This window comes from Coturnix japonica, chromosome 2, assembly GCF_054131305.1.
Source record: "Coturnix japonica strain WE chromosome 2, WE-NBRP24, whole genome shotgun sequence".
Taxonomy (NCBI): domain Eukaryota; kingdom Metazoa; phylum Chordata; class Aves; order Galliformes; family Phasianidae; genus Coturnix; species Coturnix japonica.
Window position 1 is genome coordinate 99,123,075 of NC_140664.1, and position 27,848 is coordinate 99,150,922.

At 46.2% G+C, this 27,848-nt stretch overlaps 4 protein-coding genes and 1 long non-coding RNA gene across 6 annotated transcripts; all 5 read left to right on the plus strand.

The window, feature by feature from the left end:
* The first annotated feature begins 413 nt into the window (after positions 1–413).
* On the plus strand, positions 414–1,734 carry LOC146762079 (E3 ubiquitin-protein ligase Topors-like). The gene has a single exon (XM_085540499.1). It carries the CDS (start codon positions 501–503, stop codon positions 1,686–1,688), a length of 1,188 nt encoding a protein of 395 aa, XP_085396625.1. The 5' UTR covers positions 414–500; the 3' UTR covers positions 1,689–1,734.
* A 3,430-nt stretch (positions 1,735–5,164) lies between these two features.
* On the plus strand, positions 5,165–6,499 carry LOC146762080 (E3 ubiquitin-protein ligase Topors-like). The gene has a single exon (XM_085539258.1). The coding sequence runs from the start codon at positions 5,312–5,314 to the stop codon at positions 6,497–6,499; it is 1,188 nt and encodes a 395-aa protein (XP_085395384.1). The 5' UTR covers positions 5,165–5,311.
* A 655-nt stretch (positions 6,500–7,154) lies between these two features.
* LOC146762081 (E3 ubiquitin-protein ligase Topors-like) lies at positions 7,155–10,238 on the plus strand. Its single transcript, XM_085538196.1, has one exon. The coding sequence runs from the start codon at positions 9,059–9,061 to the stop codon at positions 10,232–10,234; it is 1,176 nt and encodes a 391-aa protein (XP_085394322.1). The 5' UTR covers positions 7,155–9,058; the 3' UTR covers positions 10,235–10,238.
* A 1,121-nt stretch (positions 10,239–11,359) lies between these two features.
* Positions 11,360–16,595, plus strand: EIF1B (eukaryotic translation initiation factor 1B). Its single transcript, XM_015854180.3, has 5 exons — positions 11,360–11,416; positions 11,514–11,718; positions 13,158–13,321; positions 13,916–14,017; positions 14,610–16,595. Exons 2-5 carry the CDS (start codon positions 11,688–11,690, stop codon positions 14,652–14,654), a joined length of 342 nt encoding a protein of 113 aa, XP_015709666.1. The 5' UTR covers positions 11,360–11,416; positions 11,514–11,687; the 3' UTR covers positions 14,655–16,595.
* Positions 16,596–18,148: 1,553 nt separating this feature from the next.
* LOC146762082 (uncharacterized) lies at positions 18,149–21,538 on the plus strand. 2 transcript variants are annotated; one of them, XR_014942921.1, is made up of 4 exons: positions 18,149–18,286; positions 18,902–18,993; positions 20,551–20,643; positions 21,060–21,538. It is a non-coding gene; the product is annotated as an uncharacterized LOC146762082 (long non-coding RNA). The 2 variants fall into 2 exon arrangements; XR_014942920.1 differs by lacking the exon at positions 20,551–20,643 and having other exon boundaries at positions 21,060–21,192.
* Positions 21,539–27,848: the final 6,310 nt, after the last annotated feature.

Genomic DNA, 27,848 nt, shown 5'->3' on the forward strand with positions numbered 1-27,848 from the left:
GGCAGAGCCTGGTCCAGTTTGTTCGTGCCTGGACTCCTGGCGAGCGTGTGTGCGAGGCTTGGAGGTGGAACGAGCGTTTTGCTTGGGTGTTGGGTTGTGCTTTGGGGACTGTGGGCAGCGGCTCTCAGTGCCCATCCCTACAGCCATCACCTGCATTTCCCTGGCCTGCCTGGATCGGGCAGCCGGGTCCTACGAGGCGCACGTGTAGCAGCAGAGGTGAGCCGGGTGCTGACATGTCCCCCAGGGTGGCAATGGGGTGAGCGCTGGGATGTGGGGAGCTGCCAGGGCTGCATCCTTTCCCTGTGGGGCTTTAGAGCAGCCAAGGCGTGGGGTCAGGAAGGGTTCCTGCTGAGGGACTGGGATATTTCTTCTGTCTCGTCCTGGGACAGCCACTGACCGTGGCCTCTCTCCCTTCTTGCAGTGCGCAACTTTCATCCCTGTGGTGCTGGTGAGGGGGTGCGGATCCTGACCTTCAGTCCCCAGCAGGCCACAGTGTGATCATGATGGCAGCAGAGCAGGCATGGATATGTCCTATCTGCCGTGATGGCCGAAAGGACGTGGCCTATGCGGTCCCTTGCTGCCACAAGTTCTGTCTGGGCTGCATCCTGCGCTGGGCCAAGCAGAACAACAGCTGCCCGCTCTGCAGGATGGTCATGTCTGTCATCAAGGTTGAAGAATGGGACAACGATGATGACCTGGACTTCATCGTCTGGCCCCCAGCACAGCCTGTACCCGCCTGCTTCCAGGCAGCCGCTGCTCCTGCCTACAGCCTCTACAGCTCCTTGCCATCTCCTTCACCATCCCCTTTACCATCTCCTGTGCCCTTCCTGTGGCTGCCAGAGGAGCAGGAGGGGGAAGAGGCAGAAGAGCAGGATGCTCAGGAGGGCGTTGTTGAGGAGGCTGAGGATGGCGAGGAGCAGTGGGGAGAGGAGCAGTGGGGACAGGAGGCAGAGGAGCAGCAGGATGAGGAGGCAGAGCTGCTGCAACCTGATGAGCCATACCAACGGGAGGCTGAGGATGTGCCTGCAGTGGGAGGTCTCCTGCCTGAGCTCTGGGCAGCTGTGTTCAGGCGGCACCAGCAGATCCTGGACCCTGTGCTGCTCTGGCTGCGGCAGGAGCTCAGAGTCATCTTTGGGGGACAGTGGTGGCCGGCACTGTCAACAGAGACCATCATCCTCAATGATCTCTGCGATTTCGGGCTGGACAGCGAGGTCCTGCTCGGGGATGTGTGGCCTGTCCTGGAGGACAGAGCAGAGACACTCGTCCAGGGCCTCATCCACACCGCTGTGAGCCAGTGCGCTGAGGAGGCCCATAGGCTGCTGGGCCTCCAAGATGCCGCTGTGCTCAGGGAGCATCAGGACAGCCCTGTGGCCGCTTCTAGCCCCGTAGCCTCCCCACCACTGACCCTCAACTCACGGCCTGCAAGTCCCAGCACACGGGACCTGCCCAGCACACCACAGGCTGTCCTTCGTGGCTCCCCCAGTCACTGCATTACTGGACACATCCCGAGGGAACCGGAGGAGCCCCATGAGGACATGGAGCAGGGCGCAGCAGCAGGGCCCTCTGCTCAGAGCAGCAGCTCCTCCACTCCTGGCCGTTCCCCTCGTGATGCTCAGCGGCCCCCTAAGAGAAGGGCTGACAGTGACCGTGACCCAGACCAGCCCTGCAAGAGGCTGCGCCATCGGTGACACCAGAAGCCTCTTGAATTGTAAATAAAAATAGAAAAGATTATTCCACAAAGTCTCAGTTTTACTCCTTAGCTGGTGATCCATGCTCACAGTGCGTATTGAGAAAAAATGGTGGACAAATGTACATAACAACAAATTAAACAGAAAATACTTGATTTTTGTTCAGATTCTGATATGCTTACTCTGACTTTCTCAGACTCCTCTTTGCATTCAATGTCTGATTCAATAGCAGTATTTACATAATAAGATGTTTTTCAACATAAAAGCATTGAAAACAGTTCTCAAAAACAAAACTGTGTGAAAGATATTCAAAAAGCTACAGATTGTTACTATTTCCTCTTTCTAGTCAGAAATAGAAAAAAAGAAAAATCACTGCTAGAAAAAATGGGTAGAAGAAAAAAGCAAGGAGACAGAGAGTAAAAAGAAAGTATTAATGTGGGATATCCCTCATTTATCTAATTCTACAATCACAGAATCATAGAATCACTGAATGACCCGGGTTGGAAGGGTCCTCAAGGATCATGTAGTTGTAACCCCCCTGCCTGGCAGGGCCGCCAAACATACACCTTTACTAGATCAGGTTGCCCAGGGCCCCGTCCAACCTGGTCTTGAACACCTCCAAGGACGGGGCATCCACAACCTCCCTGGGCAGCCTGTTCCAGGACCTAACCACTCTCCTAGTGAAGAACTTCCCCCTTACATCCAACCTAAATCTTCCCTCTTTTAACTTAAAACCATTTCCCCTTGTCCTGCTATTGTCAGCCCTTTCGAAGAGTTTACTCCCCTCCTGGGAGTAAGTTCCCTTCAGGTATTGAAAGGCTGCAATGAGGTCACCCCGCAACCTTCTCTTCTCTATGTTGAACAAACCCAACTCCCTCAGCCTGTCCTCATAGGGGAGGTGCTCCAGCCCCCTGATCATCTTTGTGGCCCTATTAATGGTAATACTTGTAGGGCAGTGCAGAATCGAAAGAGTGTGGCTGAACTTAATACAAAGGCAGCATTTACCCTGAAATCTGGAGATGATATATTGACACCAAGCTGAGCAGTGCAGTTGATATATTGTAGGGAAGGGAAGCCATCCAGATGGTCCTGGACAGGCTAGAGAAGTGGGCACATGAGATCTTAATGAAGTTCAATAAGGCCAAGTGCAGGGTGCTGCACCTGGGCTGGGGCAATCCCAGGTTTTTATACAAAAAGAACCACTTTCAAGCCTCTGTCCCAGGCACACCACCTGCCAGATCCAAGTATATTGATGGTGGTTATTCCTTTCAAGAAATGTTATTATAAAATATTCTAAGTGATAAAGATTATGAGACGAAGCTATGAGATGGTCTTTTTTAAATGAGTCTCCTTAGGCATTTCGTTTACCACTGTACTATTTTACTCCATCCTCACTGACTGTAAGGTGTCATTTTTTTTTCCAGCAGACCACAACCAAACTATCTCAGTGCTATAGATAATGCTCAGAAGCTTCACATCAATCATTCTGTTTTCTCAGTGTCTTTTCAGACAATTGTGATCTTCATTTCTTTTATTACGCTGTTCATAGCAAGGCTTATAGTTTGGCTGTGGAAAGCAAGGCTGCAGAGAAATGCAAAAGTCATTCCTGTCTGGGAGTATCTGGGAAAGAGCGATCAAAAGAAGGAGTGAAGGGGCAGAAGTTTTAACGATAAAACCTCCATCCTTCTGTGTTTAAGGAGAAGCTGGGTATGGGCTGACAAACAGAAGGTGAAAACCACCAAAGCACGTTGAGTGGAAGTGGATAGAGCAATAAGGTGTTGTTTTTCCCAGCCCAACACTGTTTCGCATACCCAAATGCCATGAAAATGCCATGGTGCTGAATGTCTGCATGAGACTCGAACCTGCCCTGCTTTCCATACTGCAGTAGAGCATTACTTCTCTATGTACAAAGTAGTAGTAAAATGTCTCCGTTCTGATTTGGCTTCTCTTTGAATGAGAAGGAGGGATTTGTTCTGTTTGGAAATTCTGAATTGACATCAACTAGGAAATATTTTATCAGCGATTCATGTGACGTCCAACTGCACTAACTGAGCTTCAGAAAGCCATGTCAAGCAATTAGATGTGGCTGTTAATTACATGTGGAATCACACAGCCATTCTCTACTAATATTTATGTCCAAGAAAAAACAGGACTGGTTGTATTCTGGAGTAATTTTCTTCTTTGAGAAACAGGACCATCTAGTGGTTAAGACAGAAATTATCGTCTTGCTTATCATGGAGCAACAAGTGAACGTCCATAGCTTACAAATGAAAGAGTGTATCAAACTCTAAATGTATACCTACAGCTAAAGCAAATGGTGTATGACCCAGATCTCTAGGAACTTGGACTGGATATACATGTGGGGGTAGATTAGCATGGCATTTTGAACAGAAGTGTACTTTTTGCCTGCATTATATTATATTTTACATCTGCATGTCAATGAAACCCTGGATTTCATCCTTGGAGCTGATCCAGTCATAAATAACCTTCAATGATTCACATACTGCTTGACAGATGAACTGGAAAAAAAAAGTGCTAATCGCTACTCACAACCAGGCCTTGCAACACTTACACTTAAATAGCTTGAAGCCATGATCAAGGTAATCAGAAATTATATTCATCTTTTCCTGCACAACAGCTGCCAGGTTATACATTAGTCATGGAATGGCAGGAGTATCATTCCCAAGAGATTCTCTGAGCACTGATATCTAGTAGATAACAGTGACTGAAATTAACTCCAGCCTGGGCTTTCCAAAAATTACAAATACTTTCAAATATAACCCAAAGCAATGACACATCTGGCTTCGACACGGCTTTTATACCTATTTCAAATGCTACTTTCATTTATTTACTTATTACTGCGGCTGCAGCTCTGCCACATTTCTTTAGTGCAACCTTCTGCAGCAAAGTGCAGCTGGAAGCCTTCAGAACCATGACTGTGACAGAGCTATGGCCACAACAGTGGCTGCACAGAAATTCCAACTGAAAAGGAGTTTACAGTGTCCCAGACACACAGTGCTCTGTGGCCACGGGGACAGTGAAAACATCACAGAGCAACAGGTGGTGACATCACCAAGCCAAGGACTGTGACCACTCCACCTTCGCTGAGCACCTTTGGGCGTGGGCAGAGCCTGGTCCAGTTTGTTCGTGCCTGGACTCCTGGCGAGCGTGTGTGCGAGGCTTGGAGGTGGAACGAGCGTTTTGCTTGGGTGTTGGGTTGTGCTTTGGGGACTGTGGGCAGCGGCTCTCAGTGCCCATCCCTACAGCCATCACCTGCATTTCCCTGGCCTGCCTGGATCGGGCAGCCGGGTCCTACGAGGCGCACGTGTAGCAGCAGAGGTGAGCCGGGTGCTGACATGTCCCCCAGGGTGGCAATGGGGTGAGCGCTGGGATGTGGGGAGCTGCCAGGGCTGCAGCCTGACCCTGTGGGGCTTTAGAGCAGCCAAGGCGTGGGGCCAGGAAGGGTTCCTGCTGAGGGACTGGGATATTTCTTCTGTCTCGTCCTGGGACAGCCACTGACCGTGGCCTCTCTCCCTTCTTGCAGTGCGCAACTTTCATCCCTGTGGTGCTGGTGAGGGGGAGCGGATCCTCACCTTCAGTTCCCAGCAGGCCACAGTGTGATCATGATGGCAGCAGAGCAGGCATGGATATGTCCTATCTGCCGTGATGGCCGAAAGGACGTGGCCTATGCGGTCCCTTGCTGCCACAAGTTCTGTCTGGGCTGCATCCTGCGCTGGGCCAAGCAGAACAACAGCTGCCCGCTCTGCAGGACGGTCATGTCTGTCATCAAGGTTGAAGAGTGGGACAACGATGATGACCTGGACTTCATCGTCTGGCCCCCAGCACAGCCTGTACCCGCCTGCTTCCAGGCAGCCGCTGCTCCTGCCTACAGCCTCTACAGCTCCTTGCCATCTCCTTCACCATCCCCTTTACCATCTCCTGTGCCCTTCCTGTGGCCACCAGAGGAGCAGGAGGGGGAAGAGGCAGAAGAGCAGGATGCTCAGGAGGGGGATGAAGAGGAGGCTGAGGATGGCGAGGAGCAGTGGGGAGAGGAGCAGTGGGCAGAGGAGGCAGAGGAGCAGCAGGATGAGGAGGCAGAGCTGCTGCAACCTGATGAGCCATACCAACGGGAGGCTGAGGATGTGCCTGCAGTGGGAGGTCTCCTGCCTGAGCTCTGGGCAGCTGTGTTCAGGCGGCACCAGCAGATCCTGGACCCTGTGCTGCTCTGGCTGCGGCAGGAGCTGAGGGTCATCTTTGGGGGACAGTGGTGGCCGGCACTGTCAACAGAGACCATCATCCTCAATGACCTGTGCGATTTCGGGCTGGACAGCGAGGTCCTGCTTGGGGACGTGTGGCCTGTCCTGGAGGACAGAGCAGAGACACTCATCCAGGGCCTCATCCACACCGCTGTGAGCCAGTGCGCTGAGGAGGCCCATAGGCTGCTGGGCCTCCAAGATGCCGCCGTGTTCATGGAGCAGCAGGACAGCCCTGTGGCCGCTCCTAGCCCTGTAGCCTCCCCACCACTGACCCTCAGCTCACGGCCTGCAAGTCCCAACACACAGGACCTGCCCAGTACATCAGAGGCTGTCCTTCGTGGCTCCCCCAGTCACTGCCCCACTGGACACATCCCGAGGGAACCGGAGGAGCCCCATGAGGACATGGAGCAGGGCGCAGCAGCAGGGCCCTCTGCTCAGAGCAGCAGCTCCTCCACTCCTGGCCGTTCCCCTCGTGATGCTCAGCGGCCCCCTAAGAGAAGGGCTGACAGTGACCGTGACCCAGACCAGCCCTGCAAGAGGCTGCGCCATCAGTGACACCAGAAGCCTCTTGAATTGTAAATAAAACTAAAAAAGATTATTCCACAAAGTCTCAGTTTTACTCCTTAGCTGGCGATCTATGCTCACAGTGCATATTGAGAAAAAATGGTGGACAAATGTACATAACAACAAATTAAACAGAAAATACTTGATTTTTGTTCAGATTCTGATATGCTTACTCTGACTTTCTCAGACCCTCCTCTGCATGCAAAGTCTGATTCAATAGCAGTATTTTCATAATAAGATGTTTTTCAACATAAAAGCTTTGTAAACGGTTCTGAAAAACTAAACTGTGTGAAAGATATTCAAAAAGCTACAGATAGTTACTATTTCCTCTTTGTAGTCAGAAATTGATAAGAAAAAAAATCACTGCTAGAAAAATGGGTAGAAGAAAAAAGCAAGGAGACAGAGAGTAAAAAGAAAGTATTGATGTGGGATACCCCTCATTTAACTAATTCTACAAAGTTAACACTTGTAGGACAGTGCAGACTGGAAAGAGTGAGGCTGAACTTAATACAAAGGCAGCATTTCCCCTGAAAGCTGGAGATGATATTTTGACACCAAGCTGAGCAATGCAGTTGATATATTGTAGGGAAGGGAAGCCATCCAGATGGTCCTGGACAGGCTGGAGCAGTGGGCACGTGAGAACCTAATGAAGTCCAATAAGACTACGTGCAGGGTGCTGCACCTGGGCTGGGGCCATCCCAGATATTTACACAAACTGAGAGAAGAACCCCTTGAGAGCAGCCCTGTGGAGAAGGACTTGGTGGTCTTGGTAGTCAGGAAGCTGAACATGAGCCAGCAGTGTAAGCTTGCAGCCCTGAAGGCCAACTGTGTTCTGGGCTGCATTTAAAAGGGGTGGCCAGCAGGGAGAGGGAGGTGATTGTCACCCTCTACTCAGCTCTTGTGAGGCCCGACCTGCAGTACTGTATCCAGGCCTGGGGCCTCCAGCACAGGAAGGACGTGGAGCTCTTGGGGCAGGTCAAGAGGAGGACCACTATGATGATCAACAGGCTGGAGCACATCTCCTGTGAGGAAAGGTTGGGGGAACTGGGCTGTTTAGCTTGGAGAAGAGAAGCCTACAGCGAGACCTCATTGTGGCCTACCTTTACTTGAAGGGAACGTATAAACAGGAAGGGGAATGGCTGTTTACAAGGAGGAAGAGTGGTAGGACAAGGGGGAATGGTTTAGAAACTGAGACATGGGAGGTTTAGATATGATATTAGGACGAATTTTTTCACTCAGAGGATGGTGGCATACAGGAACAGGTTGCCCAAGGAGACTGCGGATGCCCCATCCCTGGAGGCATTCAAGGCCAGGCTGGATGTGGCTCTGGGCAGCCTTGTCTGGTGGTTGGTGGCCCTGCACATAGCAGGGGGGTTGAAACCAGATCATCATTATCATCCTTTTCAACCCAGGCCATTCTATGATTCTGTGATTGTATGAAATATTTCAGCAGCCACAAAATCATGTGTCAGGGACTTCACAGCTGTCCCCCACTTAAACAGCTAAAAGCAGGTGCCATGTTCAAGATAATTAGAAAAGATATTCATCTTTTCCTGCATAACAGTTGCCAGGTTATACATTAGTCATGGAATGGCAGGAGTATCGTTCCCAAGAGATTCTCTGAGCACTGATTTGTAGTAGATAACAGTGACTGAGATTAACTCCAGCCTGGGCTTTCCAGAAAGTGCAAATAATCTCAAATATAACCCAAAGCAACGACATGTCTGGCTCTGACACGGGTTTTATACCTATTTCAAATGCAACCTTTATACATTTATTTATTTATTACTGCTGCAGCTGTGCCATACTTCTTTGGTGCAACCTTCTGCAGCAAAGTGCAGCGGGAAGCCTTCAGAACCATGACTGTGACAGAACTATGGCCACAACAGTGACTGCACAGAAATTCCAACTGAAAAGGAGTTTACAGTGTCCCAGACACACAGTGCGCTGTGGCCATGGGGATAGTGAAAACATCACAGAGCAACAGGTGGTGACATCACCAAGCCAAGGACTGTGACCACTCCACCTTCGCTGAGCACCTTTGGGCGTGGGCAGAGCCTGGTCCAGTTTGTTCGTGCCTGGACTCCTGGCGAGCGTGTGTGCGAGGCTTGGAGGTGGAACGAGCGTTTTGCTTGGGTGTTGGGTTGTGCTTTGGGGACTGTGGGCAGCGGCTCTCAGTGCCCATCCCTACAGCCATCACCTGCATTTCCCTGGCCTGCCTGGATCGGGCAGCCGGGTCCTACGAGGCGCACGTGTAGCAGCAGAGGTGAGCCGGGTGCTGACATGTCCCCCAGGGTGGCAATGGGGTGAGCGCTGGGATGTGGGGAGCTGCCAGGGCTGCAGCCTGACCCTGTGGGGCTTTAGAGCAGCCAAGGCGTGGGGCCAGGAAGGGTTCCTGCTGAGGGACTGGGATATTTCTTCTGTCTGATCCTGGGACAGCCACTGACCGTGGCCTCTCTCCCTTCTTGCAGTGCGCAACTTTCATCCCTGTGGTGCTGGTGAGGGGGAGCGGATCCTCACCTTCAGTCCCCAGCAGGCCACAGTGTGATCATGATGGCAGCAGAGCAGGCATGGATATGTCCTATCTGCCGTGATGGCCGAAAGGACGTGGCCTATGCGGTCCCTTGCTGCCACAAGTTCTGTCTGGGCTGCATCCTGCGCTGGGCCAAGCAGAACAACAGCTGCCCGCTCTGCAGGACGGTCATGTCTGTCATCAAGGCTGAAGAGTGGGACAATGATGACGACCTGGACTTCATCGTCTGCCCCCCAGCACAGCCTGTACCTGCCTGCTTCCAGGCAGCCGCTGCTCCTGCCTACAGCCTCTACAGCTCCTTGCCATCTCCTTCACCATCCCCTTTACCATCTCCTGTGCCCTTCCTGTGGCCGTCAGATGAGCAGGAGGAGGAAGAGGTAGAAGAGCAGGATGCTCAGGAGGGGGATGCTATGGAGGCTGAGGATGGTGAGGAGCAGTGGGGAGAGGAGCAGTGGGGAGAGGAGGCAGAGGAGCAGCAGGATGAGGAGGCAGAGCTGCTGCAACCTGATGAGCCATACCAACGGGAGGCTGAGGATGTGCCTGCAGTGGGAGGTCTCCTGCCTGAGCTCTGGGCAGCTGTGTTCAGGCGGCACCAGCAGATCCTGGACCCTGTGCTGCTCTGGCTGCGGCAGGAGCTCAGAGTCATCTTTGGGGGACAGTGGTGGCCGGCACTGTCAACAGAGACCATCATCCTCAATGATCTCTGCGATTTCGGGCTGGACAGCGAGGTCCTGCTTGGGGACGTGTGGCCTGTCCTGGAGGACAGAGCAGAGACACTCATCCAGGGCCTCATCCACACCGCTGTGAGCCAGTGCGCTGAGGAGGCCCATAGGCTGCTGGGCCTCCAAGATGCCGCTGTGCTCAGGGAGCAGCAGGACAGCCCTGTGGCCGCTCCTAGCCCCGTAGCCTCCCCACCACTGACCCTCAGCTCACGGCCTGCAAGTCCCAACACACAGGACCTGCCCAGTACATCAGAGACTGTCCTTTGTGGCTGCTCCGCTGTGCACAACCTACGGGATCCAGAGGAGCCCCACGAGGACATGGAGCAGGGCGCAGCAGCAGGGCCCTCTGCTCAGAGCAGCAGCTCCTCCGCTCCTGGCCGCTCCCCTGGTGGGGCCCAGCGGCCCCCTAAGAGAAGGGCTGACAGTGACCGTGACCCAGACCAGCCCTGCAAGAGGCTGCGCCATCAGTGACACCAGAAGCCTCTTGAATTGCAAATAAAAGTAGAAATTATTATTCCAGAAAGTCTCAGTTGTAAAGAAAATATTAATGTGGGATGCCCCTCATTTAACTCATTCTACAAAGGTAACTCTTGTAGAACAGTACTAACTGGAAAGAGTGAGGCTGAACTTAATACAAAGACAGCATTTCCCCTGAAAGCTATAGATGATATAGAAATTCAGTCTTTTTTGAAGCTAACTTAGCCTGGGAGCGTCATGTAGGAACATATACCTTTTATTTACTTTTATAGACAAGTGCACTTTCTGGTATAAAATACAGAGATAAAATCAGATGGGATTAGATGGCAAGACATGCAACGGATTTTCCTTAAAAGCTATGCCCCAAAAGTATGTATAGGAATCATAATTTCTCATTACTGTAACTATAACTACTGTCTTTTTAATCGCTTTTTATTCCTGTTAGTTTTAAGCAGCCATGGGAGAGAGGGAAGTACATGAGTTGTTTATGTCTTGCACATTATCGTTTCTGCTTCTTATTAGGGATTTTGATTACCTCCCATTTTGATTTTTCTGGGCAATGGATCAGAGATTAGCTGAGGTCTGTTACGCTTTCTTCCTAGTACCAGAATCGGATAAAATCAAGATTGCCAATAATTTAAATCACTCTCCATGTGCTGGAGACCGTATGATGCTTTCCTGAAAAGATGTTTCTATTTCCTATGTGCTGAAGCACTGAAAGAAGGTGTAGATGTGTAGCACTGCAGCCCCAGCAGGCAGGGAGGCAGGGGCGGGTTGTGTGGTGTGAACTGTCTCCCTCAGCACAGCCTTAGGTGCTGAGATGTAAGGTGAGGCCTAAGAGAGTCTGTACTCCCAAACCACCTGAAGAAGAATAGGCCTCGGTAACCTGGCGCTTCTCTGGGGAAGCAGAGAACTGTGAACACCAACGTACATACGCCACTAGGCTCCATAGTTGAGGCTACGGGCCCAGCAGCCATCTGCTTCCCCAGCGGCGGCGCGGTGCACGCTGGGTACTGTAGTCCTTCTGCGCTGAGCGGCGCCGCGCTCCCCATAGCGGCGGGGCGGGGAGAACTCGAATTCCCATGAGGCAGCGCGTGGCTGGCGGGGGGGCTCAGGTGCGCGGCGCGGGAGATCCGCCATTTTGTGAGGAGAAGCGGCGGCCGCTGCTCGTTAGCGGTACTACGGGGCGTTGTGCCGCGGGGGGCTCTGAGCGCTGTTTGCCGCCGGTGTTCGCTCCTCCTCTCATTCCTTTCTCTTTCTGCTCCCCTCGCAGGTTCGTCCGCCTCCTTGTGCTCTTGTTATCCCACCCCTCGCTCTTTCCCCACCCTCCCCGCTCCCTCCCCTCCCCGTTCCCCGCCCCCGCCGGCATTGCGGAGCCGCAGACGTGACCCGAGCGGAGCCAGCCGCGGCCTTTCCCCGCTGCGTCAGCCTCTCGCCGCAAAATCGCATGTCATCTATCCAGAACCTCCAATCCTTCGGTAAGAGGCCGCCGGCTGACGTTCCCTGTCCCGGGGAGCCGTGGAGCCGGCCCCAAACGAGCCCCGGTCGGTGTCAGGGCCGCTGGAGCCTCTTGTGCAGCGCCATTTCCCAGCGCTGCGGTCCGTGGCCGCTTTGGGTAGTCAGACCTTGTGCCCCAGAAGCAAGGACGTCGAACTGCTTGTTGGCTTGTATCAGAAATAGGTAGCGAGCCGGAGCAGGGAGGGTATTGCCCCCGTACACTTGGCCGCACCTCCAATACTGCGTTCTGTTTTGGGCCCTTCGCTAAAGGAGGCTGAGGCCCTGGAATATGTCCTAAGAAGAGCAACAAAGCTGTGAGGGCGCTGTAGCAGTTGAGGGAATTGGGATTTGTTTAGTCTGGAGGAGCTAAGGGGAGACCTGGTTTCTCTCTGCAGTCACCTGAAAGGAGGCTGTGGTTGACCTCTTTTCCCACTTTACAAGTAATAGGATGAGAGGGAACAGCCTCAAATTGCACCAGGGGATGCTCAGAATATTAGGAAAAAATTCTATCAGAAAGAGCAGTGATGCAGTGGCACAGGCTGCCCAAGGGGGTGGCGGAGGTCACTGTCCTTGGAGGTATTCAAGAAACATGGTGCTGAGGGACATGGTCAGTGGGGGTGGTGGGTCAGTGGTTGGACTAGTTGATCTTAGATGTCTTTCCTAACTGTAAAGATTGTATGATTTTATTACCTGGAAAGAGATCTTTTGAAATGGCGTGCTGTTTCACCCATGTTAGGTACATTTAAGCTTGGAGGAACTTCAGAGCTGGCATTTCTGCATTTAAAGCTTAAATAATCTTGTTAAAATTCTTGCCTAAAGTTACTTGCAAGAAGAGGTTGGTTCAGAGACTGCATCTTGTGTCTCATAGTGTCTGTTGCTATGTTTGACATTTCAGAGCTAGGAATTACATCTGTGACTGAAAATGCTGCTAGTGAGTGATCATGGCATACAGTTTATGTTCTGAACTTGTAAAGGAGTGTCCATGCAGGAGTTTTTCTATTTTTCTGTACTTAACAGTTAATCTGATTTAAAAAAAAATGACCACCTTACAGACTTCTTCCCTTAAAATACTTAATGACTGTCTGAAACATTATGTGCTTTTAAAAGCACACACTCTATAGGAACCTTCATTTCAGGTACAGAGCTTTACAGTTTACAAGGCATAAATAGCGTGGTAAAATGGTATTGTGGCTGAAAAGTGGGTATCCAAGTAGGTATCAAAAGGCGCTGTTGTGTTGGTAGGTTAGGTAAGGCTTAATACAGCTTTAAAGAAGTAGTTTGGTTTTAAGAGATTTTGAAACAGGAGAGAAAAAGGGTGAAGTTATTCCTTAAAAAAAGACGTTTTGAGGTGAGAAACTGTGTTTTGAGCTTGTTCTTTTTTCCTTCTGTGGGATTTAGAAGGATGTTTTTCTTCTTGTAGACCCCTTTGCTGATGCTACAAAGGGCGACGACTTACTCCCGGCAGGGACTGAGGATTACATTCATATAAGGATCCAACAGCGAAACGGAAGAAAGACTCTAACCACTGTCCAGGGAATTGCAGATGATTATGACAAGAAGAAACTTGTGAAAGCCTTCAAAAAGGTGAAACTGTTGATTTAAGAATAAAGGTGAAAGGGTTATGATAGCTACTGTAGCTTTCTCAAAAGTTCCATTGGTGATGCTTGCTTTTTGTTAAAAGTTTCTGTCCTGTTAATAAAACTCAGCATATTCTGAATTTTTCCTTTAAATTTCACAAATGTTTGACGTTGTTGATGTAAGGAATAAGGTCAGTTGGAGATTAATTATTTCTGCATTCCTGCTTCTGTCAGAGCTGGGTTACCGTTGAAGTAGAGACTTGAGTTTTTCTAGGGTAAGAATACTTTAATAGTGCAGAGCTGAAAGACTACTTTAGGCTTTTGGTTTTTTGTTCTTGCAGTTAGTATTGGCCGGTTCCTTTTGCATGGTAGCTAATCCTCTCTTTACTGGAATTTGCTATCAGCAGCTTGCTTTTTCTCTCTGTATATATCAGACACATTCAGTTTGCTCTTGGAATGAGGTTAGAGTACATCTAGCCCTTGCTGCACTTGGCATTGGAACTTAGTGAGCAGCTTTTGTGACAAAATTCTCTTGAAAAAGCTTACCTAGCAAAATCATAGTGCGCACTGGATGTCTTACAATATAAATCTCTCTCTGTAGAAATTTGCTTGTAATGGTACTGTGATTGAGCATCCTGAATACGGCGAAGTTATCCAGCTTCAAGGTGACCAGAGGAAGAACATTTGCCAATTCCTGTTGGAGGTGAGGAACTAAAGATAAATACCATGTAGTATTCTAAACCTGCCTGGAAAAAATAGTGCAGTGGATGATGGTGATGTTAATTAAGCAGTTAAAGACATCTATTATAGTTCCTTTATACTTGCAGCCAAAAAGCAGAATGACATTTGTAGGATGAGTAGACCTTGAGCAAAACTGTTGCTTTAGAGTGCATTTACCCTGCTACAACAGACCTTTTGTTTTCTGGCAGCACAACTCGAGTTCTTCATTTGTAAATCAAGTGCTTGATGCAAAGCATAGTTTTAAAACTGACACTTCTGTAGAGGAAGAAGCTGTCGCCACCATCTTACTGATGTAAATCATGATGCAGGGATTCTAAACCATTGAGGACTGAGTGGTAGGACTACAAAACAGATCCAGCATCTGATGGGGTTTTATTTTTTGTGCAGTAAATTCTTCTCTGTGGCCCAAAAACAGTCCAGAAAACAGAATACTACTTTCTTGAATATATACTGTATTTCAGTTTCTTTAATCAAGGTAGCAGATTGCAGTGACTTAATACCACAATATCTGCAGCATGGAAGCTGTACTGAAGTTTGTTGCTTTTCTCCTGTAGATTGGCATTGTCAAGGAAGAACAACTGAAGGTTCATGGTTTCTAACCCACTCCTACTCCCATGAAGAATCCTGCAGTGTTTGGTCCTACCCGGCCTGGCTCTTCTGTGAAAAATGTATCTTTGCAATGAATGGACTTCCCTATTACCTCACCATTTTGCATTGGTTTCAGATTTGCATGACTGTGTGAAACATGTGGTGTGTAGGTTAGAAACACATAAGAAAACTTCAGTAAGGTGGTAATGAAGACACTTGTGAACTTCAGCACATTTCCAATGGAAATGTTTTAGTGATGGTTGTTCAGTTGTCTGTTCTTCACCTGACTTAAATGTGTGGGTTGTATTAAAATAGTGTGTGTTGTTGCTTGAAACAATAAAAGTTGATTCATGTATTTTCTGGGATATCTGAAATGCTTTAGCTTAAGGTTTAAACTAGTGCAGCAGCCTTACTACAGAGTGGCTGAAGTGTTTTGTGGCAAGTATAGCTCGCTGCTTACTGAAAAACAAGTGGCAAATCTACACAAAGTATTAGGTGGTGAATCAGTAGATTAGCTTGATGCGATCTTATGCTGTAGCTGTAAGACTAGAGCTTTGAGTCTTTTATGTAGGTGTATCTTAATAGCAGCATGATAAGATGTTCTTTGTTGAGTAACTGAATCTTCTCTCCAGAATTTACTGCAGTATGTAGTAATGGTGTTAAGCGTAGTAGGACTAACATAAATTGATCTACTTAAAGCTGCTATTACCGAGAGTATATTAAACATTTAGGTCTTGAATGTTTCTCCCCAGTCAGTTGATTTTCATCTCTTCTGTCAGAGTGAAGGGGAACAATACTGAGTTGGATTCTGCAGTGACTGAGCATTTAACGTTGGCAGGCAGAGTACTTCTATTAGCTGGTAGCATTAGCTGCAGAAGCGAGGAAAGAAACAGGCTCTTCACTAAGGTTTTTTTTTCCTGGTATGAAAGTTTTAATAGGGAGGATTTTGTTGTGGCATTAGGGTGTTACTAGAGGAAGCTGATTTAGGCTTTATTCAGTGTTATAATGGAGGTTTTGGAGTTTTTTTCTACCAAGTTCCTCATTTAGTTTTAGTTAACTGTAGGTATTCAGTATTTTGCGTGCAAGACACGTCTTAACAGAATGAAATGACTTCAACTGGTGAACATGGGGGGAAAAAAATTGATTACCAAACTTGACAGCAAGAATGTGAGAAATTTTCCTGTTTATTACCACCTGTGTCTGCATTCATGTTCAGAGGCTTGTCCTTTCTAGACATGCTCAGTTGTAACCCATTAGAACATCTGATGAGTTCAGGTAAGAACCTTTATGCCACTAACAACAATTAGGGGAGCACTGCAGAGCAATCATATAATGTTTTTGTACTCTGTGGTGTAGATAATTGTAAGAATCCACTGTTCAGCCTCTTCGAATTTCCATGCATTCTTCGTGGTGTTACAGGCCTTTCTGTTCCAGAAGGCTGTCCCAGAAGAGAGAATTAAGGCGTAATGTACTTAGGATGAGGAGGAAAAGCCTCCTGTAAACATAGAATATCAACACATGGAACTAAAATCCAAAGAATGAGGAGTATTATGCTAGTCTTGCACATTAGTGAGATAAAGTCATTGTTCCACAAGTTACCAAGTCCTGATTCACAGGTGATTAATCCTTTGGTGTGCATAGCACTTAAAAATCTACATTTTATCAAATACTGGAGAAAGACGTTCTATTTCAAAGCTTGTTCTGTTGACAATAGGGGAGAAACAAACGAACAACCAAAAAAACCGGTAGAGTCTTCTGTTTCACTGATACTACATGGGTACTTGTAGTGGGTTTTTGAATTGGAGATTAACAAATGATTAGCAAGTCTCATGTGTTACTGAGTCAGTCTTCATTGCAGATGATGTTCCATTAACTTTCATTACCTAAGCTGAGTCATTTCTCTGTAGTCATTCTACTCAAAATAAATGAGAAGCTTTATTTTGTTCACTTCATTTAAGAGTGCTTTCTGAAAGGAGGAGCCTTGAGTTGATAGGTGGCTTGATTTTTATGCTGCACTGGTGGAGCTGCCTGTGCTTTGACCTTTGAAGAAAAAAAAAACGAGAGGGATTAAGTAATACATTTTAGGTTCAAATTGATGGGATTTGTTGTTGCAGCAAGATAAAATTCATCTTGCTAAAAAGAATGCAGGAATTTGTCCTTGAACTGTTTAAAGCTAATGTCACGATGAGATTGTAGCTAACCCTGTTACAAGCATAAGCCTCTGCTTCTTCCAGAGAAAAAGCTTCCACAATTTCATATTCTATTGTCTTGCGCTGAGATGTCTGTCAAAACTCAGCCTACTTGAAATGCAGCCCCATGTTTCAAGAAAGCTGAAGAACATGAGACTAGAAAACATGAGACATAAGTTCACAGTGAAGCCAGTTTTCAAACTCTGTCTGTCCCAAAATAAATTAGAAATTAGGATGTTGCCTGTAATTATTGAAGCAGGAAAAGGGAGCTAGTCTCTATCTTAGCAAAAGCAAAAACCTTAGAAAAGGAGTGCACAAACTGAACCAATGAATAGTACGTGCACAATGGCATATGAGTACAACATATCTAAAAACAAAGCAGAGTTCTGCATTTATCCCCTTCTGCCAGCCTGACTGTAATCACTGTACTTGTGCCTTATAGATGCTTGGTGTATTCACAAACCACCAGTAAGCCAGGATGAGGCAGTGCCCCCTGCTGTAATACGATGCCCTGGTTAAAGTTTGTGTAAGATCTCATCTCACACGCTGCCCTGTTACACACTGTACTGCTCTAATCTTACAGAGCAGGACAGGTACTTTGAGTTCCAGTCAGCAGTTCTTAATCCTCCTGGAAGGTTCCAGGGTACGGAGTTTTCATGTGATACCCTTGTTTAATTTGGCTGAGCCTTATCTCTTATTATGCCAGTGTATGTATGAGACTAGTATTTATAAAGTGAAAGAATGTGACAGGCCATTTGATCATTATTTGGACAAGTCGTAACCTATATTAAAGTATTGCTAGAGAGCTGAGACAACAATCTTTTGAAATAAAATGTACCGATGCTGTTTTACGTATGGTTTATTATTTTATTCCCTAAAGCAAATGGAATTTTAATGCTAGGAAGAGAGGGATGATTTTTCTTTCTTTGGTGAAAGGTAGAAGTACCACTTAATGGTGATGTATGTGATCCTCTTGTAACAGAGCTGTTGGTTTCTACAAGGAATGTTACGTTTCCACTTCCACATTCCTGCTGTAAGCCATGTTAACTGACTTAAAAGTATTGAGACTTGTTCTGGGATGATCATAGCTCTGAAACAAGGCAGTGATTATTGGCTTGAGATCAGAAATTTTAGGTAGAAGACAATCCAATTTCTTGAGTAAGCAGTGTTTTAACATGAAGCCACTGATGTGTGCACGAGTTTGGTCTTAGCTGTTTTAGAATGTGACATCTGCAAAATGCAACATCACATTTTGGGAGTGAATTTTGCGTCAGACAGACAGTAGTACTTGTATATAAAATACTATTTTTCTCCACGTTTTAAGCCATTTTTGCTATGATTATGCAGGTGTTATATTGACAGAGTAGCTGAATTCTGTGGATGTGGTTGCAGGTAGAATGGCTGTCCTCCTTGAAGATGGGAGTCATCTGTAGCTGTGGTCCCTCTCAAATTAGGTATGGAAACAACACTGTTCCTACAGTACAAACAACTCTTGGGTGTTGTGATGGAGCTCCTGACTCCATGAGAAGTGGCACTGCTTGTTGTTTTGGTAGCTGTCCATGGTGTGAATTTGGAGGGTGCTCATTTAGGTGGACTGAGCAAATGTCAAATACAACAATGTATAACCAGAGAGTAGTTCTGCAGAGAGGAAGGTTTAAATGGTCTGTACCAAAGAGTCCTGCTGGAAAAATCAACTAAGAGCATTCCCTGTTGTAGAGGAAGCAGCCTTAGCTGCTTACACACATACAGTGATGGGATTATCTCATGGTGACTGATGGGCTTTATCACTGTGCATCAGTAGTATCAACACATCCGTACTTGTTATTGCTGGTAGATAACAAAGATAGCTTTACAAACACACTTGTCAGTCCTACAGCACCTGTAGCTCAAAGCAGAGATTTCAAGATGCAGAACAAAACCAGTGTCTGGGTTCCTTTGTCCAATAATAACTTGTAAAATAAGCCATGAGTTACTCAAGAGAATGACTGAGATTTCGGTATGAAAAACAGCCCTAGGGAATACTGAATACTGAAAAGAGTATTTTCCTTCCTTACCCACCTTTCCCTTAGGTACAATTTTGCAGTGGCATGAGAGGAGTCTGTAACTTGTATCATTCTTAAAGTCACAGTGAAAACAAATGATTGTTCAGTAGCACTGGAAGGTAAGTGTATAATACAACAGCATGTGTATCTGTGGGGAGTGAGGAGGAAGGAGGTGTCTGTCCCACTGTGCAGAGCAGAGCCCTTTGAGTCACCCCACCTGAAGCCAATACATTGCTGGCTCCTGCCTTGCACTGTGCAGAAGCAGCTGTGCAGTTTCCAGGCCTTGGCTGGGTTTTGATAGCAGTCAGTGTGGTACACAGCTGTGTCTCCAGCAATAAATCTAAACTATCAGAACATGCCGGTTGGTGTATCTGATCTGGTGGAGCTGGATGCTTGCTGTTGGTGTGTTACAATCCTTCAGTTATTGTCTGCCTGATACGACATCCTGACAACTTCAGGGCAGTCCCCTCTGAACAAGTGGAAATTTGCAGTGGGGGAAAATAGCCCTGCAAAACTGGAAATTGGCAAGGCTGGCAAACAAGTGAGCATCCAAGGGCATTATTTTATACACAAAATGAAAGCACTCTGTTGCTAGCAGTTGCCTGCGGTTGGATGAGGCTGCAGTCAGTGGAAATGCAAAGGAAAGTTGCTCAGTTGGTTGCTAAAAATGGCAATACCACTTTTACGTGGCTGTCTCAAAGCTCTACAGGGTAATAAGCAACAAAAAGGTGACTTGATATTTGGAATTGTCTAGATGTACCCTTCACTCCATTTAATCTGTGGACTCCCAGCTCACCTCACGAGAGATGATGTCTAATCTCTGATTAGATTCTGGTATCTTAGCAGCTGTCTAATTTGAGTTTGGACTGCCAATACTCATATTTTTTCAGGACAAAGGTGTTAAGCATGTTTTAAAAGGGAAGCTTGTTGGAAAGCATTGCGTGCAAAAAGGTAACATGATAATCTTCAAGTACCTGACTTGTGGGGCTATGGTTCAATAAACCAACTATTAATATAGAAGCCTCTCTTACATTATGTAACAGGCATTTCTTGCCCAGAAGAGTTCTTGTGTTTATATCAGTGCTCTAAATTATCCCCTAAGCAGTGCTTTCCTGTAGATCCCTTTGCAGTAAGACACAGCATGGATTGTGTGAGCTCTTGGCAAGCCTGATGCTGCCCAAGTTGAGCTGCCCAGCACTTCTTAACCAGCAGCACAGTTATGTGATGGGAACAGCACAGCTGCTGAAAGCTGCACCAATTGCAGTTTGTGTCTGTGGATTAGTTTAGTGATCTAGGCAGTAAAGGAGTTGACTTTTTTTCTAGTCCCTGTGCAAGTATGGATCAAGAGAAACTGTCCTAAAATAGCTGAAATTGGATGGACAATATTGTCCAGATTGCATCTTATAGTGCTGGTTCTGGCAAAGCATCCACTGGGGTTTTATTTTCAAAAGTGGGCCATTGATGGTAGGTTATACAAATAGTTCCAAAACTGGGCTTTTAACAGCCAGAACCTGTGTGCATCCAGAATGCTTTTGTTTAAGAAAATGTGTATGGTGTTGATTGAAAAGTCCAAAAGGAACTACATTAAATAATCAGCCTCTATCAGACTAACCCATTTTATCAGCTTGAATTATGTTTTAATAAAGCTTACGTAAATGCCTGTTTGCTGTTTCCAGTCTGTATCCCTAGATGGCACCAGAAGACAGTACATGCTGAGCATGGTAGCAAACTGAGGAATGCAGAGAGGGAAACTGTGGTAAAATTCTCAGGTGATTGTGCACTCACAACCTGTGTGAAGTTGTAGCCTAAAAGAAATTTCTTCTACCTATCAGGAAAAGGATCAGAGATCTGTCCTTAGTTGTACCCCTTCCCTATGCCATCACAGCGTAGCTCGGTGCATGCTCACCTCAGCCTCTTGCACACCTTGTACAGGGTGGTCCTGGTACTCCACCTCAGAGAGGAGGAAAGTTCACTAGTAGAGACCACAACGATGGTGACCACACCTTCTTTATAACCAGTTAAAGTCAACTGGCAAGGAGCCATGAAAAGAGACAGACATTGTCCATCTCCAGTTTCCACCACCTCTGATGGCAAGACAGTTCTGGGAGGGAAATTGACAGGAAGTGGTTTGCTTCTGGGGGAGAAGGAGTTGGTTCTTGTCCACTCATTTTTCTTGTGTTTGCAGGTTCAGAGCAGCACTGGTGTTGGGAATGGTGCTGTTGGACTGAGAGAGAGGAGAGAGGCGTGTGTATGTAAGGGGAAAATGGGAGTGACTGCATGCCAAACCCTGATGTCTGCAGGAAAATGCTGTAAGGAAGCAGTGCTGCAGAAGAAGTCAAAACAATGAGAGATGCCAGCAGTGGCCTTGCTAGGGGTCAGAAGTTCATATGGCTGAAAGTCCTCTCCTGTGCCATCCCAGGCTGCCCGGGCCCTTACAGGTTCCTAAGTGGACTTGGACACAGATAGTATTTGGGGGCTCGTTCCTCTCCCATGGATGTATGAGTTGGAAGCAGCCCATCAGATGTTGGAATCCTTGACCCGTCAAAACGCTTTGGATTTCTGTGGGTACAAATTAAAAAATAGTTTGAAAAACCCTTGAAAAAAAACACCTGTAACATCAAAATTGTAACTAGCTCTTATTAAAGCTGTCATAGAGGAGAAAAATGCTCTGAGTTGGTGAGTTAAGTGTTGGATAGTACTCCTATGGCTTTGGCTATGAAAGGATAAAACTTTATCACTGTGTGATCTTCTAGGAAGCTTGTACTTTTTCCTAAGCAGAAATTGTACAGAGTGATTTCTAACTCAACACTTGATTCAGAAGCTTCTATGAGTCGGTAGCAGCCTTTCCTTTGCCTTTAGGATGATTCAGGTGGATAAGTGGAACTCTGTGCAACTGAAACTTCCCTTTAGTATATTAAGGTGTTTTTTTTTGTTTTGTTTCTTTGTTTGGTTTTTTTTTTTTTTTTTTTTTTTTTTTTTTTGAGTGAATTATGTGATTAAAAAGATTCCAAAGCACATCGTGTCCATGAAATCTGACTTTCTGAAACTCCAGAGCCAGCTCTATCAAATGGGTAGATGATTTGCACCAGGTGAGCCTGGTCCCAGTCACTGGGCATGCAATTGCAATACATGCCGTGCCAGAGTATAGCACAGACACATGCAAAGTTATGTCTCCAGATAAATCTGTCAGTGATTTAAAAGCTATTTTCTTTAAATTATGCTTGTATGTTTCTATGGTTTCTGTGTATTATGCTGGAATGCTGACCCTAAGCACTGGTCCCAGTATGAACGCCTGGGGTACACCACTCATCACTGATCTCCATCCTGGCACTGAGCCATAGACCACCAATTTCTGGATATAGAAGTGTAGCTGAGGTTCAGTGATAGAAGGTAAGGTGTCAGTCCTTCTCCAATACTGGCTAGATAAATTTGGTTGGTTCAGCCACTGGGGACCAGAAGTGATATACTCCCCTCCAGTTGTCTTACCTGCTGAAGGACCTGACTGATGTAATCACTGTTAAGATCTCAAACAACAGCTAGCAGACATGGAGTAGGTTCCCCCTGGTGCTGCCTTTCTGCTGCCATCCCATGGAGTCACACTGCAGAACAAGCTGTAATCCAAAATGTAGCTTAACATCTTCAGTTCACATGTGGAAGTCTTCCTGGTCCCCTGTGGGGCAAAGTAGGTATATAAATATCATTCCAAATATATAAATCAATAGCATTTCCTGAAATGTAGAAGGTTCTGAAAGATGCATTTTTTCCCCTTCTATTGTGAGCATTTTAGTTCCATTAAGATCAACTATGTGGAAAGTTTCAGATTCTGTTGAAATGTTAGCCTTGAGGAAAGGTGACCTACTCTACTGGTTGAGATGTCTCTTCCTTTTGGGGCTGCTGAGCTCTTATAGTGGCTCAGGTCATTCTGGTTAACGTCATTCTCAAGTATGGCAATTGTAGCTTGCTGCGTGCTCAAGGACACTTAGTTCTGCAAGGGTACAGCTGCCTCAGCATGGCCCCATGGGAAGCAACTAATTATTCCTGGGGCAGAAACACTGTGCGCCTCTGGGACAAAATGCCAAAAATGGTAACTGAAAATGGGAAATAGGAAAAGGAAGGAAAGCAACCAACTTCAGGATAATGGCACTGAACTTGCATTGATACTAAGACACTGACCCTGGCTGCATTCAGAGCAGCTGTAAGTGAATTGACTGTTATACTTGAGAGAGAAAAAGGGTGACCTATTGATAAAGCCAGGAAACTGAAGCTGTGATTTTATGACAGAGTAAGATCAGATATGGTGCTGCTAAAATGTAAAATTCTTTTACTTAGAATGAACGTGCTCATTACGATACTAGGAGCCCATGGCACTAGGCATCATTCAACATCACAGGATAGTGCCTGTCCCTCTCCAAATATCATGAAAATAGGCACTGGATGGTGACTTTAAGGGCCGAGTTTCAGAACTGCAGTGTTTGATGGCACTGGTGTTAGTTGGTCTGCCTGCCTCCCGGTGAGATGTAAGAGATGGGAAGGTGAGCAAAGGCAAAGTCCTGATTTAGGACATAGTCCCCTTCCATTGGCATTACTGTTGGATGTGAACTTAGAAATGCACGCAGCCTGTAAGGCCAGCTAACAGCTGCTTAGACCCCCTTTGGAAACTGCCAGTAGTGTTTAAGGGCAGGCTCCAGCAAGTCTCTCAGGTGCCTGAGTGCCTATTGATTGCTGTGGGACTGCAGATGCCTAATTCTATTTCACTCTTTGCCCAAAGGTCTCCTAATCTTCTCCTTGAGTTCCATGTCAGGAAACCAAATAACTGTATTTTGTGTTTGGAAAGCGCACAGGTTCCCTCGGAAGCAAGGACTTGCAGGCATGTCACTTAATTCTGGAATGTATTGACTACTAGATACAGGATCCCAAGCCAAACAATTTATTGGACAGATCAGTGTAATCGTTACCGTTTTCATTCCTGGCCTAGATTAAAGCTGTAAGTGTGACTCAGACATTGCGCACTTCTGTACGTAAGGACTTGTCATAAAACTCATGGACTGAGATCATCAGTCTAGGTATCAGTGAGGAAGCCATTTGGAACTACATAGGCCAGCCTAAGCCAGTCTAGTGGAAGTGCTGCCATTTCATACATTGGGTGGGCTCAATTTCAATTAGTAACCTACTTATAACATGGGTTTCGTTTCTAGCTTGCAACCTAAGCATTTTGTGTGAACTCCCTCTCTCACTGCTGAAGTTGTTCTTTTCTTGTTCTTTTCTTACCAGAAAGAATGTCTTTCCCCCCCCCCTTTTGTTCCTCAAAGGCAGGTTGGGAAGAGATCCACCAAAATATACTATTCTTCTGGTTGCCTTCTTCCTTCACCGCATCCTTCAAACCACAATTCTCCACATGCCAGCTAGCAGCACAAGCAGGGGGCAGAGAAGATCTCCCGCACGTGGGGCTGAAATTCAGGCTTCAGGCAAAGGGGTGGTTCCAAGTGCCTGCAGAAGCCTCTCCTAAAGATCCACTGAGTAAAGTGGAGGGGCACAGGGTTGAGTTTTTATATTGCTGGAAGGTAAGAGTCAAGGAAGGTGATGGAAGAGAGGAGAGGGGAAGAGGTCAGTCAGCTCTGCTGTTTGTATAAGTTCTGGAAGTGTAAAATAAATATTTCCTGAACTGAATAAATACACCTCTTTGATGAAATACCTCAGTGTAAACAAACCAAGTTTCACTGTCCATCGCCATCAAAGAAACAACAAGAATCCTGCACGCTGTAAGATTTCATCGGATGAAACAGCTTAATATCTATTTCTGCTCCTGTATAGTTGTGAGCTGCTCTTCTCAGGGGTGAGTAATGGCGGAAGAGTTGCTGGTAGTTTAACAGTAATGTTTAATGAACTGAAAAATGATCTGTTTGTAGGAGGATTAATAAATCTCTGCACATTAATCTTATGTGGGTTTGTGAGTTAAAAGAACAAATGTCTTATAGTGGACTTCTGCAGCTTTCAGCCCACAGCTCTATCCAAATCACCCTCCTGTAGCCCAGCTTTCAGGGCAGTGGTGCCAGCTGTGATCTTGGAAAGTCTGCAGGCTAATTTCCAAACCACACTAATTTTCAGTTGTGAGTAATAAAGCCTCACTAGGTTTTAGCTCTCCTGAGAAGTCTAGCCACATAATTCATTGCATATTTGCAACTCTAGCGCTGCTGTTGGAAGTGGTGTGTTTTACCAATGGGAAGATGAATGCTTTGTGAGCTGCCCTTCCCCTAAAATCCTGGAAGAAACCAAAGGCGTACATCTTACCACAGGGTAAATCAGCAATGGCCAATGCAGAGGAAGCTGTTCCTCCAGGATTATTTTCAAGTAAAAGCTGTAGGTACCAGGTCACCAATGCAATGCCACAAAGGGAATGGTGTCAGGAATTGGAATGTGTTAAAGCTTGCAGCCCCATGTAGGCTTGGATTTAGTCACTAGTGGTTGAGATAGTAGAAAGAAAAGACCTAAAGGGAATATTTATGATGCTAGCACTCCTGTTGCAGTCTGTCCTCTCTGTTTTGTATGAAGAATGGTTTAAGCAATTTTCAGCTCCCCCCATGGAGCAGCTTTCAGAAAGGTATAATTGTAAATTAAATTCTAAAGTAAAGCATGAGCTCTGTCACAAGCACAGCATGGCAGCTCGTACCTCCAGGAATGGTCTCTCCGGCATTAAACAAAACTTTATCTCATGATTTTGCATAGACTGAAGCAACGAAGGCTTTCATTTAAATGTCCAAGGAATGTAACAAGCCACCTTTCCTGCAGAGTTCACTAATAAAAGAGATGGATGATTAAATCTGGTGGGGAACTGAATGACCTAGTTCTAGGCCTTGCACAGTGAACACCTTTGATCACTGATCTGCACAATGAGCTGACTTTTCTACAACACACTGAATGAAAAGCTGGTTTGGCAAGAGGGAAGCAATGTGACAGTCAAAAAATGGCCATTAGAAGCACGGGCTTCTGCTCCCTGTCTAAGCCCACAAATCTGTGAGCATGTCTCAAAAAAACTGAGCCCACAGAGACTGTCACCCAGCAGTCACAGCTTTTGTCCATTTGATTGAAGTCCAGAGCAACAGGTGTAGCATCAGGGAAAGGAAAAAAGAAAAAAGAAAGAAAACCCACCATGGCAGTTTTAGATCCCCTAATATTCATTTCCACAGTTGCTGCTGAATATGATATTGGTCTACTGCAACATTCCTTTAACCAGCCTAGTTCTGGCCTTATATTTCTACTAGAATTAAGTGCAGTCTCCATTCTACATGTCTTAATTTCTGTTGTTTTTGTTCTATCTGCTGTCACCAAGTAAAATCAGATGGCAATTTAATTATAACACGATCAGCATTTCTAGTCAATTAGAATAAGTGTCACCAAATACTGCTGGTAATTTGCTGTACATGCAAGGAGTAGCTCATAAATATCCTCAGGCTCACGGGGCAGGGTTATTGGCCCTCAAGTTGAATCTTTACCAAGACTTTGAAAAACTAATGTACTCAAAAATGAGGATGGAAAACATGTCTTGTGGTCTGCCTTGTACGTGGAGAAGGGCTTCTGAGCAGATTAAAAATCTTTCAGTATCATTTGTACTCTTAGCCACAGCAGAGCAAGCAAAACCAAATGTCCTTCGCTCTCAGTTTAATTGCAGTGCTGGTAAGCGTTGTGGTGCCTCCTGGGGTTTTTGTTTGTTTGCTTGTTATTCAAGATGGCTTGTGAAGGCAGATATACTTAGAAGCTTTTGATTCTTTTGTTTACCCATTTTTAGTTCCTCTCCTTGAATGAATGAATTCTTGAATGAATTTTATTACGTTGGGTCTTCAGTATAGCATTGAGTTTCACGAGGTATTGCATGTAGATCAAGCCATGATTCTCTTCCCTGTGATTATAGTGCTCAGTGACTACACCTTTTAGATTATGCCATGCATGTGTCCTGCAGCTCAGCTTAAATGTGGCACCTTCTCAAGCTGTGTTCCTATGACCATGCATCTGAGTCTCCAAAGAAGAGGCAAATGTCAGATACTAAATCCCACTCAGATCATTCCTCTGAGGGATGGATGGCTGGGTGATTAGAAAGAGAGAGGACCAGAAGAGCATCTTCTGTATTCAGTTCAAGTAATTGTGAGCCTCATATTCCTTCAAATACCCAGGAGGCTCAGCAGCACCTGTCTGAGTGGTTCAACCAGACAGGGGCTTCCAGTAGCTGGTTGCTGTATGCAGGGAGGTTTTCCTCAACTCAGGCAATGTGAGTCTCCCAAGTGCCTGATCAAGATCTCAAACCAAGCTAATTTAAGGTTTGTTTTAGGGGTTGAGAGGTTTGGAGGCACATCAGATAACTGAATCCTCTTCACTGCTGAACACGTCACTTAGCAGACGTGTTGCAAAGCTCTCTTTTATCCAGAGAGTTACCACACAAGTTTTGTGTGTTCACTCAGCTCTGGCAGTTCCTTTTTCATATATGTCAGAATGAATTCTAACCCACCTGTCCATGCTTGGGACAGCATTCACAGATTAAGAACAAAAGCAGAAAGGAACATTTGAGGTGATGCTGCAGTTTTCTAGCAAAAGTAAGCCATGCAAGTTTGCTGCCACTGAATTCATGATTTGTTCAAGGCAGTGGAAGGACCTCAGTTGTCTGTCCCTTAGTGAATTAGGTGGGAATAAGCAAACACTCAACCTCTACTAGTCATGCCTTGAAATTTTTCCAAACACTCTGAACCTGGTGTTTCCCAATGAAGGCTGCGCAGCCAATGCAGCTGCAGAAGTGCCCGTCTGATCTGAGCTATGGGGCTATGGGGGTCTTTGTGCCAAGTCTCTGCCTGAACAACGTTTCAGAATGGAACAGAGTGAGATTCATGTGAGCCTACAAATAGTGAAGTTCACACCCATTACTAGTAACAACTACTCTACATTATATGTGGATTTTAAACATTCATTGTTAGCTCTTACCCTGGAGAGC